The sequence below is a fragment of the Salvelinus alpinus genome, chromosome 34 (assembly GCF_045679555.1).
Source record: "Salvelinus alpinus chromosome 34, SLU_Salpinus.1, whole genome shotgun sequence".
In the NCBI taxonomy this organism is placed as follows: Eukaryota; Metazoa; Chordata; class Actinopteri; order Salmoniformes; family Salmonidae; genus Salvelinus; species Salvelinus alpinus.
Genome location: NC_092119.1, coordinates 6,547,302 through 6,562,323, shown reverse-complemented (window position 1 = coordinate 6,562,323; position 15,022 = coordinate 6,547,302). Strand labels below are relative to the sequence as shown.

The following is a 15,022-nucleotide window of genomic DNA, read 5'->3' as shown; positions in this document are numbered from 1 at the left end:
GCGTGCTGTCTGGAGTGATGTCCAGCGTGCTGTCTGGAGTTACAGTGTGTCCGGCCTGCTGTCTGGAGTTACAGTGTGTCCCGCCTGCTGTCTGGAGTTACAGTGTGTCCGGCCTGCTGTCTGGAGTTACAGTGTGTCCCGCCTGCTGTCTGGAGTTACAGTGTGTCCAGCGTGCTGTCTGGAGTGATGTCCAGCGTGCTGTCTGGAGTTACAGTGTGTCCGGCCTGCTGTCTGGAGTTACAGTGTGTCCAGCCTGCTGTCTGGAGTTACAGTGTGTCCAGCCTGCTGTCTGGAGTTACAGTGTGTCCAGCCTGCTGTCTGGAGTTACAGTGTGTCCAGCCTGCTGTCTGGAGTTACAGTGTGTCCGGCCTGCTGTCTGGAGTGATGTCCAGCGTGCTGTCTGGAGTGATGTCCAGCGTGCTGTCTGGAGTGATGTCCAGCGTGCTGTCTGGAGTTACAGTGTGTCCGGCCTGCTGTCTGGAGTAATGTCCAGCGTGCTGTCTGGAGTTACAGTGTGTCCGGCCTGCTGTCTGGAGTTACAGTGTGTCCAGCCTGCTGTCTGGAGTTACAGTGTGTCCAGCCTGCTGTCTGGAGTTACAGTGTGTCCAGCCTGCTGTCTGGAGTTACAGTGTGTCCAGCCTGCTGTCTGGAGTTACAGTGTGTCCAGCCTGCTGTCTGGAGTTACAGTGTGTCCGGCCTGCTGTCTGGAGTGATGTCCAGCGTGCTGTCTGGAGTTACAGTGTGTCCGGCCTGCTGTCTGGAGTTACAGTGTGTCCAGCCTGCTGTCTGGAGTTACAGTGTGTCCAGCCTGTTGTCTGGAGTTACAGTGTGTCCGGCCTGCTGTCTGGAGTTACAGTGTGTCCAGCCTGCTGTCTGGAGTTACAGTGTGTCCAGCCTGCTGTCTGGAGTTAGTGTGTCCGGCCTGCTGTCTGGAGTGATGTCCAGCGTGCTGTCTGGAGGGATGTCCAGCGTGCTGTCTGGAGTTACAGTGATGTCCAGCGTGCTGTCTGGAGTGATGTCCAGCGTGCTGTCTGGAGTGATGTCCAGCGTGCTGTCTGGAGTGATGTCCAGCGTGCTGTCTGGAGTGATGTCCAGCGTGCTGTCTGGAGTTACAGTGATGTCCAGCGTGCTGTCTGGAGTGATGTCCGGCGTGCTGTCTGGAGTGATGTCCAGCGTGCTGTCTGGAGTGATGTCCAGCGTGCTGTCTGGAGTGATGTCCAGCGTGCTGTCTGGAGTGATGTCCAGCGTGCTGTCTGGAGTTACAGTGATGTCCAGCGTGCTGTCTGGAGTGATGTCCAGCGTGCTGTCTGGAGTGATGTCCAGCGTGCTGTCTGGAGTGATGTCCAGCGTGCTGTCTGGAGTGATGTCCAGCGTGCTGTCTGGAGTTACAGTGATGTCCAGCGTGCTGTCTGGAGTTACAGTGATGTCCAGCGTGCTGTCTGGAGTGATGTCCAGCGTGCTGTCTGGAGTTACAGTGATGTCCAGCGTGCTGTCTGGAGTGATGTCCGGCGTGCTGTCTGGAGTTACAGTGATGTCCAGCCTGCTGTCTGGAGTTACAGTGATGTCCAGCGTGCTGTCTGGAGTTACAGTGATGTCCAGCGTGCTGTCTGGAGTGATGTCCAGCCTGCTGTCTGGAGTTACAGTGATGTCCGGCGTGCTGTCTGGAGTTACAGTGATGTCCAGCGTGATGTCTGGAGTGATGTCCAGCGTGCTGTTTGGAGTGATGTCCAGCGTGCTGTCTGGAGTGATGTCCAGCGTGATGTCTGTAATGAGTTTTAATGCAGTATCTCTTTCATGCAGATTCTCCATCTCGGACACCAGTGCTGGTTGGTTCTGATGAGTTTGACAAGTGTCTGAACAACGACAAGTTCTCTCATGAAGAATACAGCAACGGAGCCCTGTCAGTCCTGCAGTACCCGTATGGTAAGAACCTACTGTTATAACATGTTATAACCTATTGTCTGTCCTTCAGTACCCGTATGGTAAGAACCTACTGTTATAACATGTTATAACCTCCTATTATACTGTCAGTCCTGCAGTACCCGTATGGTAAGAACCTACTGTTATAACATGTTATAACCTCCTATTATACTGTCTGTCCTGCAGTACCCGTATGGTAAGAACCTACTGTTATAACATGTTATAACCTCCTATTATACTGTCTGTCCTGCAGTACCCGTATGGTAAGAACCTACTGTTATAACATGTTATAACCTCCTATTATACTGTCAGTCCTGCAGTACCCGTATGGTAAGAACCTACTGTTATAACATGTTATAACCTCCTATTATACTGTCTGTCCTGCAGTACCCGTATGGTAAGAACCTACTGTTATAACATGTTATAACCTCCTATTATACTGTCAGTCCTGCAGTACCCGTATGGTAAGAACCTACTGTTATAACATGTTATAACCTCCTATTATACTGTCTGTCCTGCAGTACCCGTATGGTAAGAACCTACTGTTATAACATGTTATAACCTCCTATTATACTGTCTGTCCTGCAGTACCCGTATGGTAAGAACCTACTGTTATAACATGCTATAACCTCCTATTATACTGTCATTCCTGCAGTACCCGAATGGTAAGAACCTACTGTTATAACATGTTATAACCTCATGTCAGTCCTGCAGTACCCGTATGGTAAGAACCTACTGTTATAACATGTTATAACCTCCTATTATACTGTCTGTCCTGCAGTACTCGTATGGTAAGAACCTACTGTTATAACATGTCATAACCTCCTGTTATGGCAGTCCTGCAGTACCCGTATGGTAAGAACCTACTGTTATAACATGTTATAACCTCCTATTATACTGTCTGTCCTGTAGTACTCGTATGGTAAGAACCTACTGTTATAACATGTTATAACCTCCTATTATACTGTCAGTCCTGCAGTACCCGTATGGTAAGAACCTACTGTTATAACATGTTATAACCTCATGTCAGTCCTGCAGTACCCGTATGGTAAGAACCTACTGTTATAACATGTTATAACCTCCTATTATACTGTCTGTCTTGCAGTACCCGTATGGTAAGATCCTACTGTTATAACATGTTATAACCTCCTGTTATACGGTCTGTCCTGCAGTATCCGTATGGTAAGAACATACTGTTATAACATGTTATAACCTCCTATTATCCTACTGTTATAACATGTTATAACCTCCTATTATACTGTCTGTCCTGCAGTACTCGTATGGTAAGAACCTACTGTTATAACATGTCATAACCTCCTGTTATGGCAGTCCTGCAGTACCCGTATGGTAAGAACCTACTGTTATAACATGTTATAACCTCCTATTATACTGTCTGTCCTGTAGTACTCGTATGGTAAGAACCTACTGTTATAACATGTTATAACCTCCTATTATACTGTCAGTCCTGCAGTACCCGTATGGTAAGAACCTACTGTTATAACATGTTATAACCTCATGTCAGTCCTGCAGTACCCGTATGGTAAGAACCTACTGTTATAACATGTTATAACCTCCTATTATACTGTCTGTCTTGCAGTACCCGTATGGTAAGATCCTACTGTTATAACATGTTATAACCTCCTGTTATACGGTCTGTCCTGCAGTATCCGTATGGTAAGAACATACTGTTATAACATGTTATAACCTCCTATTATACTGTCAGTCCTGCAGTACCCGTATGGTAAGAACCTACTGTTATAACATGTTATAACCTCCTGTTATACTGTCTGTTAGACCAGCTTTTTTGTCATTATTTAACCAGTATAGAATCCTAACCACCTCTTCTTGTTTTACCATGTTGTTAAAAATGACATGGAAATGAATTGTTGATTTGTTGATTTATAATAGTACAAGTTATTGAGTTGTTGATTGATTGACTGGTTCCTCTCTCTGTTCCCCAGACAACGGGTACTACTTCTCATACAGTAAGCGTTACCGCGGGCGACGCGGCGTGGCGGAGGTGTCTCTGCTGAAGGATGGCGGTGCGGCGGTGGAGAGGAGGAGGAAGGATCCGGTCCTGTTACTGCCCTGGTGGAAAGAGATTCTAGGCACCATGGTGTTCTGTATCGCTGCTACCACCTATATAGTCAGGAAGTTCTTCCATCCCCCCGCCCCGGTGGAATACATACGGGTACGACTACATACCACAACACCTTCACATGTCAGCCACATACAGTACATTTTGCTCCTATTCTTGATTAGTGCACATCGTAGCAAAAATGTTTTGCAACGGACACGTTCAAGGATTTTCAGTGTGGTTTTCTTCGTCTGTTTCTTATCTAGTGAATACGACCCTGTACATAGAGGGGGAGGGAGGGAGGGAGGGGGGGGGGGGGTTCAGAAGTGTATTTTTGTTGTTTATTGTTGTTTCTGGATTCATGTTAATTAATAATCCCGTCTCTATCCTGATCTCCGTAGCAACGCAAGGAGTCGGAGACTCAGTGTCAGACCGACAGCAAGTATGACCTTGAGGTGGCCGAACCCAAAGAGACGGTTGTCACGGAGATCCGACCCAGTGAATATGTATCCAGGTATCGTACGGTGTTGCCGTTAAAACAGACCACTGGTTCACTAAGGCTGCGTCCAAAAGGGAACCCTACTCATACTGGATAGTAGCTGATAGCCCCCCCCCAGTATTCATACTGGATAGTAGCTGATAGCCCCCCCCAGTATTCATACTGGATAGTAGCTGATAGCCCCCCCAGTATTCATACTGGATAGTAGCTGATAGCCCCCCCCCAGTATTCATACTGGATAGTAGCTGATAGCCCCCCCCAGTATTCATACTGTATAGTAGCTGATAGCCCCCCCAGTACTCATACTGTATAGTAGCTGATAGCCCCCCCCAGTATTCATACTGGATAGTAGCTGATAGCCCCCCCCAGTATTCATACTGGATAGTAGCTGATAGCCCCCCCCAGTATTCATACTGTATAGTAGCTGATAGCCCCCCCAGTACTCATACTGTATAGTAGCTGATAGCCCCCCCCAGTATTCATACTGGATAGTAGCTGATAGCCCCCCCCAGTATTCATACTGGATAGTAGCTGATAGCCCCCCCCAGTATTCATACTGTATAGTAGCTGATAGCCCCCCCCAGTATTCATACTGTATAGTAGCTGATAGCCCCCCCAGTATTCATACTGTATAGTAGCTGATAGCCCCCCCAGTATTCATACTGTATAGTAGCTGATAGCCCCCCCAGTATTCATACTGGATAGTAGCTGATAGCCCCCCCAGTATTCATACTGGATAGTAGCTGATAGCCCCCCCAGTATTCATACTGGATAGTAGCTGATAGCCCCCCCAGTATTCATACTGGATAGTAGCTGATAGCCCCCCCAGTATTCATACTGTATAGTAGCTGATAGCCCCCCCAGTATTCATACTGTATAGTAGCTGATAGCCCCCCCCAGTATTCATACTGTATAGTAGCTGATAGCCCCCCCCAGTATTCATACTGTATAGTAGCTGATAGCCCCCCCAGTATTCATACTGGATAGTAGCTGATAGCCCCCCCAGTATTCATACTGTATAGTAGCTGATAGCCCCCCCAGTATTCATACTGTATAGTAGCTGATAGCCCCCCCAGTATTCATACTGGATAGTAGCTGATAGCCCCCCCCAGTATTCATACTGGATAGTAGCTGATAGCCCCCCCCAGTATTCATACTGTATAGTAGCTGATAGCCCCCCCAGTACTCATACTGTATAGTAGCTGATAGCCCCCCCAGTATTCATACTGGATAGTAGCTGATAGCCCCCCCAGTATTCATACTGGATAGTAGCTGATAGCCCCCCCCAGTATTCATACTGTATAGTAGCTGATAGCCCCCCCCAGTATTCATACTGTATAGTAGCTGATAGCCCCCCCCAGTATTCATACTGTATAGTAGCTGATAGCCCCCCCAGTATTCATACTGTATAGTAGCTGATAGCCCCCCCAGTATTCATACTGGATAGTAGCTGATAGCCCCCCCAGTATTCATACTGGATAGTAGCTGATAGCCCCCCCAGTATTCATACTGGATAGTAGCTGATAGCCCCCCCAGTATTCATACTGTATAGTAGCTGATAGCCCCCCCAGTATTCATACTGTATAGTAGCTGATAGCCCCCCCAGTATTCATACTGTATAGTAGCTGATAGCCCCCCCCAGTATTCATACTGTATAGTAGCTGATAGCCCCCCCCAGTATTCATACTGTATAGTAGCTGATAGCCCCCCAGTATTCATACTGGATAGTAGCTGATAGCCCCCCCAGTATTCATACTGTATAGTAGCTGATAGCCCCCCCAGTATTCATACTGTATAGTAGCTGATAGCCCCCCCAGTATTCATACTGTATAGTAGCTGATAGCCCCCCCAGTATTCATACTGTATAGTAGCTGATAGCCCCCCCCAGTATTCATACTGTATAGTAGCTGATAGCCCCCCCAGTATTCATACTGTATAGTAGCTGATAGCCCCCCCAGTATTCATACTGTATAGTAGCTGATAGCCCCCCCAGTATTCATACTGTATAGTAGCTGATAGCCCCCCCAGTATTCATACTGTATAGTAGCTGATAGCCCCCCCCCCAGTATTCATATTGTATAGTAGCTGATAGCCCCCCCCCCAGTATTCATATTGTATAGTAGCTGATAGCCCCCCCCCCAGTATTCATACTGTATAGTAGCTGATAGCCCCCCCCCCAGTATTCATACTGTATAGTAGCTGATAGCCCCCCCCCCAGTATTCATACTGTATAGTAGCTGATAGCCCCCCCCCAGTATTCATATTGTATAGTAGCTGATAGCCCCCCCCAGTATTCATACTGTATAGTAGCTGATAGCCCCCCCCCCCAGTATTCATATTGTATAGTAGCTGATAGCCCCACCCAGTATTCATACTGTATAGTAGCTGATAGCCCCCCCAGTATTCATACTGTATAGTAGCTGATAGCCCCCCCGGTATTCATACTGTATAGTAGCTGATAGCCCCCCCGGTATTCATACTGTATAGTAGCTGATAGCCCCCCCCCCAGTATTCATACTGTATAGTAGCTGATAGCCCCCCCCCCAGTATTCATATTGTATAGTAGCTGATAGCCCCCCCAGTACTCATACTGTATAGTAGCTGATAGCCCCCCCCAGTATTCATACTGTATAGTAGCTGATAGCCCCCCCCCAGTATTCATACTGTATAGTAGCTGATAGCCCCCCCCCCCAGTATTCATATTGTATAGTAGCTGATAGCCCCCCCCAGTATTCACACTGTATAGTAGCTGATAGCCCCCCCCAGTATTCACACTGTATAGTAGCTGATAGCCCCCCCCAGTATTCATATTGTATAGTAGCTGATAGCCCCCCCCCAGTATTCATACTGTATAGTAGCTGATAGCCCCCCCAGTATTCATACTGTATAGTAGCTGATAGCCCCCCCCCAGTATTCATATTGTATAGTAGCTGATAGCCCCCCCAGTATTCATACTGTATAGTAGCTGATAGCCCCCCCAGTATTCATACTGTATAGTAGCTGATAGCCCCCCCCCAGTATTCATATTGTATAGTAGCTGATAGCCCCCCCCCAGTATTCATACTGTATAGTAGCTGATAGCCCCCCCAGTACTCATACTGTATAGTAGCTGATAGCCCCCCCCCCAGTATTCATATTGTATAGTAGCTGATAGCCCCCCCAGTATTCATACTGTATAGTAGCTGATAGCCCCCCCAGTATTCATACTGTATAGTAGCTGATAGCCCCCCCCCAGTATTCATATTGTATAGTAGCTGATAGCCCCCCCCCAGTATTCATACTGTATAGTAGCTGATAGCCCCCCCAGTACTCATACTGTATAGTAGCTGATAGCCCCCCCCCCAGTATTCATATTGTATAGTAGCTGATAGCCCCACCCAGTATTCATACTGTATAGTAGCTGATAGCCCCCCCAGTATTCATACTGTATAGTAGCTGATAGCCCCCCCGGTATTCATACTGTATAGTAGCTGATAGCCCCCCCGGTATTCATACTGTATAGTAGCTGATAGCCCCCCCCCCAGTATTCATATTGTATAGTAGCTGATAGCCCCCCCAGTACTCATACTGTATAGTAGCTGATAGCCCCCCCCAGTATTCATACTGTATAGTAGCTGATAGCCCCCCCCCAGTATTCATACTGTATAGTAGCTGATAGCCCCCCCCCCCAGTATTCATATTGTATAGTAGCTGATAGCCCCCCCAGTATTCATACTGTATAGTAGCTGATAGCCCCCCCAGTATTCATACTGTATAGTAGCTGATAGCCCCCCCCAGTATTCATACTGTATAGTAGCTGATAGCCCCCCCCAGTATTCACACTGTATAGTAGCTGATAGCCCCCCCCAGTATTCACACTGTATAGTAGCTGATAGCCCCCCCCAGTATTCATACTGTATAGTAGCTGATAGCCCCCCCCAGTATTCATACTGTATAGTAGCTGATAGCCCCCCCAGTTTTCATACTGTATAGTAGCTGATAGCCCCCCCAGTATTCATACTGTATAGTAGCTGATAGCCCCCCCAGTACTCATACTGTATAGTAGCTGATAGCCCCCCCCCCCCCCCCCCCAGTATTCATACTGTATAGTAGCTGATGGTCCCCCCAGTATTCATACTGTATAGTAGCTGATAGCCCCCCCAGTACTCATACTGTATAGTAGCTGATAGCCCCCCCCCCCCAGTATTCATACTGTATAGTAGCTGATAGCCCCCCCCCCAGTATTCATACTGTATAGTAGCTGATAGCCCCCCCAGTACTCATACTGTATAGTAGCTGATAGCCCCCCCCAGTATTCATACTGTATAGTAGCTGATAGCCCCCCCAGTATTCATACTGTATAGTAGCTGATAGCCCCCCAGTATTCATACTGTATAGTAGCTGATAGCCCCCCCAGTATTCATACTGTATAGTAGCTGATAGCCCCCCCAGTATTCATACTGTATAGTAGCTGATAGCCCCCCCAGTATTCATACTGTATAGTAGCTGATAGCCCCCCCAGTATTCATACTGTATAGTAGCTGATAGCCCCCCCCCAGTATTCATACTGTATAGTAGCTGATAGCCCCCCCCCAGTATTCATACTGTATAGTAGCTGATAGCCCCCCCCAGTATTCATACTGTATAGTAGCTGATAGCCCCCCCCCAGTATTCATACTGTATAGTAGCTGATAGCCCCCCCCCCCCAGTATTCATACTGTATAGTAGCTGATAGCCCCCCCCCAGTATTCATACTGTATAGTAGCTGATAGCCCCCCCAGTATTCATACTGTATAGTAGCTGATAGTCCCCCCAGTATTCATACTGTATAGTAGCTGATAGCCCCCCCAGTATTCATACTGTATAGTAGCTGATAGCCCCCCCAGTATTCATACTGTATAGTAGCTGATAGCCCCCCCAGTATTCATACTGTATAGTAGCTGATAGCCCCCCCAGTATTCATACTGTATAGTAGCTGATAGCCCCCCCAGTATTCATACTGTATAGTAGCTGATAGCCCCCCCAGTATTCATACTGTATAGTAGCTGATAGCCCCCCCAGTATTCATACTGTATAGTAGCTGATAGCCCCCCCAGTATTCATACTGTATAGTAGCTGATAGCCCCCCCAGTATTCATACTGTATAGTAGCTGATAGCCCCCCCAGTATTCATACTGTATAGTAGCTGATAGCCCCCCCAGTATTCATACTGTATAGTAGCTGATAGCCCCCCCAGTATTCATACTGTATAGTAGCTGATAGCCCCCCCAGTAGTCATACTGTATAGTAGCTGATAGCCCCCCCCCCAGTATTCATACTGTATAGTAGCTGATAGCCCCCCCAGTATTCATACTGTATAGTAGCTGATTGTCCCCCCAGTATTCATACTGTATAGTAGCTGATAGTCCCCCCAGTATTCATACTGTATAGTAGCTGATAGCCCCCCCAGTACTCATACTGTATAGTAGCTGATAGCCCCCCCCCCAGTATTCATACTGTATAGTAGCTGATGGTCCCCCCAGTATTCATACTGTATAGTAGCTGATATCCCCCCCCCCAGTACTCATACTGTATAGTAGCTGATAGCCCCCCCACAGTATTCATACTGTATAGTAGCTGATAGCCCCCCCCAGTATTCATACTGTATAGTAGCTGATAGCCCCCCCAGTACTCATACTGTATAGTAGCTGATAGCCCCCCCCCCCAGTATTCATACTGTATAGTAGCTGATAGCCCCCCCCCAGTATTCATACTGTATAGTAGCTGATAGCCCCCCCAGTACTCATACTGTATAGTAGCTGATAGCCCCCCCCCCCAGTATTCATACTGTATAGTAGCTGATAGCCCCCCAGTATTCATACTGTATAGTAGCTGATAGCCCCCCCAGTATTCATACTGTATAGTAGCTGATAGCCCCCCCAGTATTCATACTGTATAGTAGCTGATAGCCCCCCCAGTATTCATACTGTATAGTAGCTGATAGCCCCCCCAGTATTCATACTGTATAGTAGCTGATAGCCCCCCCCCCAGTATTCATACTGTATAGTAGCTGATAGCCCCCCCCAGTATTCATACTGTATAGTAGCTGATAGCCCCCCCAGTATTCATACTGTATAGTAGCTGATAGCCCCCCCAGTATTCATACTGTATAGTAGCTGATAGCCCCCCCGTATTCATACTGTATAGTAGCTGATAGCCCCCCCAGTATTCATACTGTATAGTAGCTGATAGCCCCCCCAGTATTCATACTGTATAGTAGCTGATAGCCCCCCCCCCCAGTATTCATACTGTATAGTAGCTGATAGCCCCCCCAGTACTCATACTGTATAGTAGCTGATAGCCCCCCCCCCAGTATTCATACTGTATAGTAGCTGATAGCCCCCCCCCCAGTACTCATACTGTATAGTAGCTGATAGCCCCCCCCCCCAGTATTCATACTGTATAGTAACTGATAGCCCCCCCCCAGTATTCATACTGTATAGTAGCTGATAGCCCCCCCCCCAGTATTCATACTGTATAGTAGCTGATAGCCCCCCCCAGTATTCATACTGTATAGTAGCTGATAGCCCCCCCAGTATTCATACGGTATAGTAGCTGATAGCCCCCCCAGTATTCATACTGTATAGTAGCTGATAGCCCCCCCCCAGTATTCATACTGTATAGTAGCTGATAGCCCCCCCCCAGTATTCATACTGTATAGTAGCTGATAGCCCCCCCAGTACTCATACTGTATAGTAGCTGATAGCCCCCCCAGTACTCATACTGTATAGTAGCTGATAGCCCCCCAGTACTCATACTGTATAGTAGCTGATAGCCCCCCCAGTACTCATACTGTATAGTAGCTGATAGCCCCCCCCAGTATTCATACTGTATAGTAGCTGATAGCCCCCCCAGTATTCATACTGTATAGTAGCTGATGGCCCCCCCAGTATTCATACTGTATAGTAGCTGATAGCCCCCCCCAGTATTCATACTGTATAGTAGCTGATAGCCCCCCCAGTATTCATACTGTATAGTAGCTGATAGCCCCCCAGTATTCATACTGTATAGTAGCTGATAGCCCCCCAGTATTCATACTGTATAGTAGCTGATAGCCCCCCAGTATTCATACTGTATAGTAGCTGATAGCCCCCCCCCAGTACTCATACTGTATAGTAGCTGATAGCCCCCCCAGTATTCATACTGTATAGTACCTGATAGCCCCCCAGTATTCATACTGTATAGTAGCTGATAGCCCCCCCCAGTACTCATACTGTATAGTAGCTGATAGCCCCCCCAGTACTCATACTGTATAGTAGCTGATAGCCCCCCCCAGTATTCATACTGTATAGTAGCTGATAGCCCCCCCAGTATTCATACTGTATAGTAGCTGATAGCCCCCCCCCCCCAGTATTCATACTGTATAGTAGCTGATAGCCCCCCAGTATTCATACTGTATAGTAGCTGATAGCCCCCCCAGTATTCATACTGTATAGTAGCTGATAGCCCCCCCAGTATTCATACTGTATAGTAGCTGATAGCCCCCCCAGTATTCATACTGTATAGTAGCTGATAGCCCCCCCCAGTATTCATACTGTATAGTAGCTGATAGCCCCCCCCAGTATTCATACTGTATAGTAGCTGATAGCCCCCCCAGTATTCATACGGTATAGTAGCTGATAGCCCCCCCAGTATTCATACTGTATAGTAGCTGATAGCCCCCCCCCAGTATTCATACTGTATAGTAGCTGATAGCCCCCCCCCCAGTATTCATACTGTATAGTAGCTGATAGCCCCCCCAGTACTCATACTGTATAGTAGCTGATAGCCCCCCCAGTACTCATACTGTATAGTAGCTGATAGCCCCCCCAGTACTCATACTGTATAGTAGCTGATAGCCCCCCCAGTACTCATACTGTATAGTAGCTGATAGCCCCCCCCAGTATTCATACTGTATAGTAGCTGATAGCCCCCCCCAGTATTCATACTGTATAGTAGCTGATGGCCCCCCCAGTATTCATACTGTATAGTAGCTGATAGCCCCCCCCAGTATTCATACTGTATAGTAGCTGATAGCCCCCCCAGTATTCATACTGTATAGTAGCTGATAGCCCCCCAGTATTCATACTGTATAGTAGCTGATAGCCCCCCAGTATTCATACTGTATAGTAGCTGATAGCCCCCCAGTATTCATACTGTATAGTAGCTGATAGCCCCCCCCCAGTACTCATACTGTATAGTAGCTGATAGCCCCCCCAGTATTCATACTGTATAGTACCTGATAGCCCCCCAGTATTCATACTGTATAGTAGCTGATAGCCCCCCCCAGTACTCATACTGTATAGTAGCTGATAGCCCCCCCAGTACTCATACTGTATAGTAGCTGATAGCCCCCCCCAGTATTCATACTGTATAGTAGCTGATAGCCCCCCCAGTATTCATACTGTATAGTAGCTGATAGCCCCCCCCCCCCAGTATTCATACTGTATAGTAGCTGATAGCCCCCCCAGTATTCATACTGTATAGTAGCTGATAGCCCCCCCAGTATTCATACTGTATAGTAGCTGATAGCCCCCCCAGTATTCATACTGTATAGTAGCTGATAGCCCCCCCAGTATTCATACTGTATAGTAGCTGATAGCCCCCCCCAGTATTCATACTGTATAGTAGCTGATAGACCACCAGTATTCATACTGTATAGTAGCTGATAGCCCCCCAGTATTCATACTGTATAGTAGCTGATAGCCCCCCCCAGTATTCATACTGTATAGTAGCTGATTACCCCCCCCCCAGTATTCATACTGTATAGTAGCTGATAGCCCCCCAGTATTCATACTGTATAGTAGCTGATAGCCCCCCCAGTATTCATACTGTATAGTAGCTGATAGCCCCCCCCAGTATTCATACTGTATAGTAGCTGATTACCCCCCCCCCAGTATTCATACTGTATAGTAGCTGATAGCCCCCCAGTATTCATACTGTATAGTAGCTGATAGCCCCCCCAGTATTCATACTGTATAGTAGCTGATAGCCCCCCCCAGTATTCATACTGTATAGTAGCTGATAGCCCCCCCCAGTATTCATACTGTATAGTAGCTGATAGCCCCCCCAGTATTCATACTGTATATTAGCTGATAGCCCCCCAGTATTCATACTGTATAGTAGCTGATAGCCCCCCCCCCCCCATTATTCATACTGTATAGTAGCTGATAGCCCCCCCAGTATTCATACTGTATAGTAGCTGATAGCCCCCCCCCCCAGTATTCATACTGTATAGTAGCTGATAGCCCCCCCCCCCCCCATTATTCATACTGTATAGTAGCTGATAGCCCCCCCAGTATTCATACTGTATAGTAGCTGATAGCCCCCCCAGTATTCATACTGTATAGTAGCTGATAGCCCCCCCCAGTATTCATACTGTATAGTAGCTGATAGCCCCCCCCCCAGTATTCATACTGTATAGTAGCTGATAGCCCCCCCCAGTATTCATACTGTATAGTAGCTGATAGCCCCCCCAGTACTCATACTGTATAGTAGCTGATAGCCCCCCCAGTACTCATACTGTATAGTAGCTGATAGCCCCCCAGTACTCATACTGTATAGTAGCTGATAGCCCCCCCAGTACTCATACTGTATAGTAGCTGATAGCCCCCCCAGTATTCATACTGTATAGTAGCTGATAGCCCCCCCCATTATTCATACTGTATAGTAGCTGATGGCCCCCCCAGTATTCATACTGTATAGTAGCTGATAGCCCCCCCCCCAGTATTCATACTGTATAGTAGCTGATAGCCCCCCAGTATTCATACTGTATAGTAGCTGATAGCCCCCCCAGTATTCATACTGTATAGTAGCTGATAGACCACCAGTATTCATACTGTATAGTAGCTGATAGCCCCCCCAGTATTCATACTGTATAGTAGCTGATAGCCCCCCCCAGTATTCATACTGTATAGTAGCTGATTAGCCCCCCCAGTATTCATACTGTATAGTAGCTGATAGCCCCCCCAGTATTCATACTGTATAGTAGCTGATAGCCCCCCCAGTATTCATACTGTATAGTAGCTGATAGCCCCCCCCAGTATTCTTACTGTATAGTAGCTGATAGCCCCCCCAGTATTCATACTGTATAGTAGCTGATTAGCCCCCCCCCCCAGTATTCATACTGTATAGTAGCTGATAGCCCCCCCAGTATTCATACTGTATAGTAGCTGATAGCCCCCCCCCAGTATTCATACTGTATAGTAGCTGATAGCCCCCCCCCAGTATTCATACTGTATAGTAGCTGATAGCCCCCCCCCAGTATTCATACTGTATAGTAGCTGATAGCCCCCCCAGTATTCATACTGTATATTAGCTGATAGCCCCCCAGTATTCATACTGTATAGTAGCTGATAGCCCCCCCCCCCCCATTATTCATACTGTATAGTAGCTGATAGCCCCCCCAGTATTCATACTGTATAGTAGCTGATAGCCCCCCCCCCCCAGTATTCATACTGTATAGTAGCTGATAGCCCCCCCCCCCCCATTATTCATACTGTATAGTAGCTGATAGCCCCCCCAGTATT

The 15,022-nt window shown here is 47.4% G+C and overlaps 1 protein-coding gene across 3 annotated transcripts in view; it reads left to right on the top strand.

The window, feature by feature from the left end:
- eif2ak3 (eukaryotic translation initiation factor 2-alpha kinase 3) overlaps positions 1-15,022 on the top strand; it is a 113,090-nt gene that overhangs the window by 80,387 nt on the left and 17,681 nt on the right. For all 3 annotated transcript variants that reach the window (XR_011672564.1, XM_071382128.1, XM_071382129.1), the window contains exons 8-10: positions 1,801-1,923; positions 3,882-4,111; positions 4,399-4,511. Coding sequence is in view for 2 of the 3 variants with exons in the window: in XM_071382128.1 (XP_071238229.1) it covers positions 1,801-1,923; positions 3,882-4,111; positions 4,399-4,511 (466 nt within the window). In the remaining variant the exon portion in view is untranslated. The remainder of the gene's footprint in view (positions 1-1,800; positions 1,924-3,881; positions 4,112-4,398; positions 4,512-15,022) is intronic.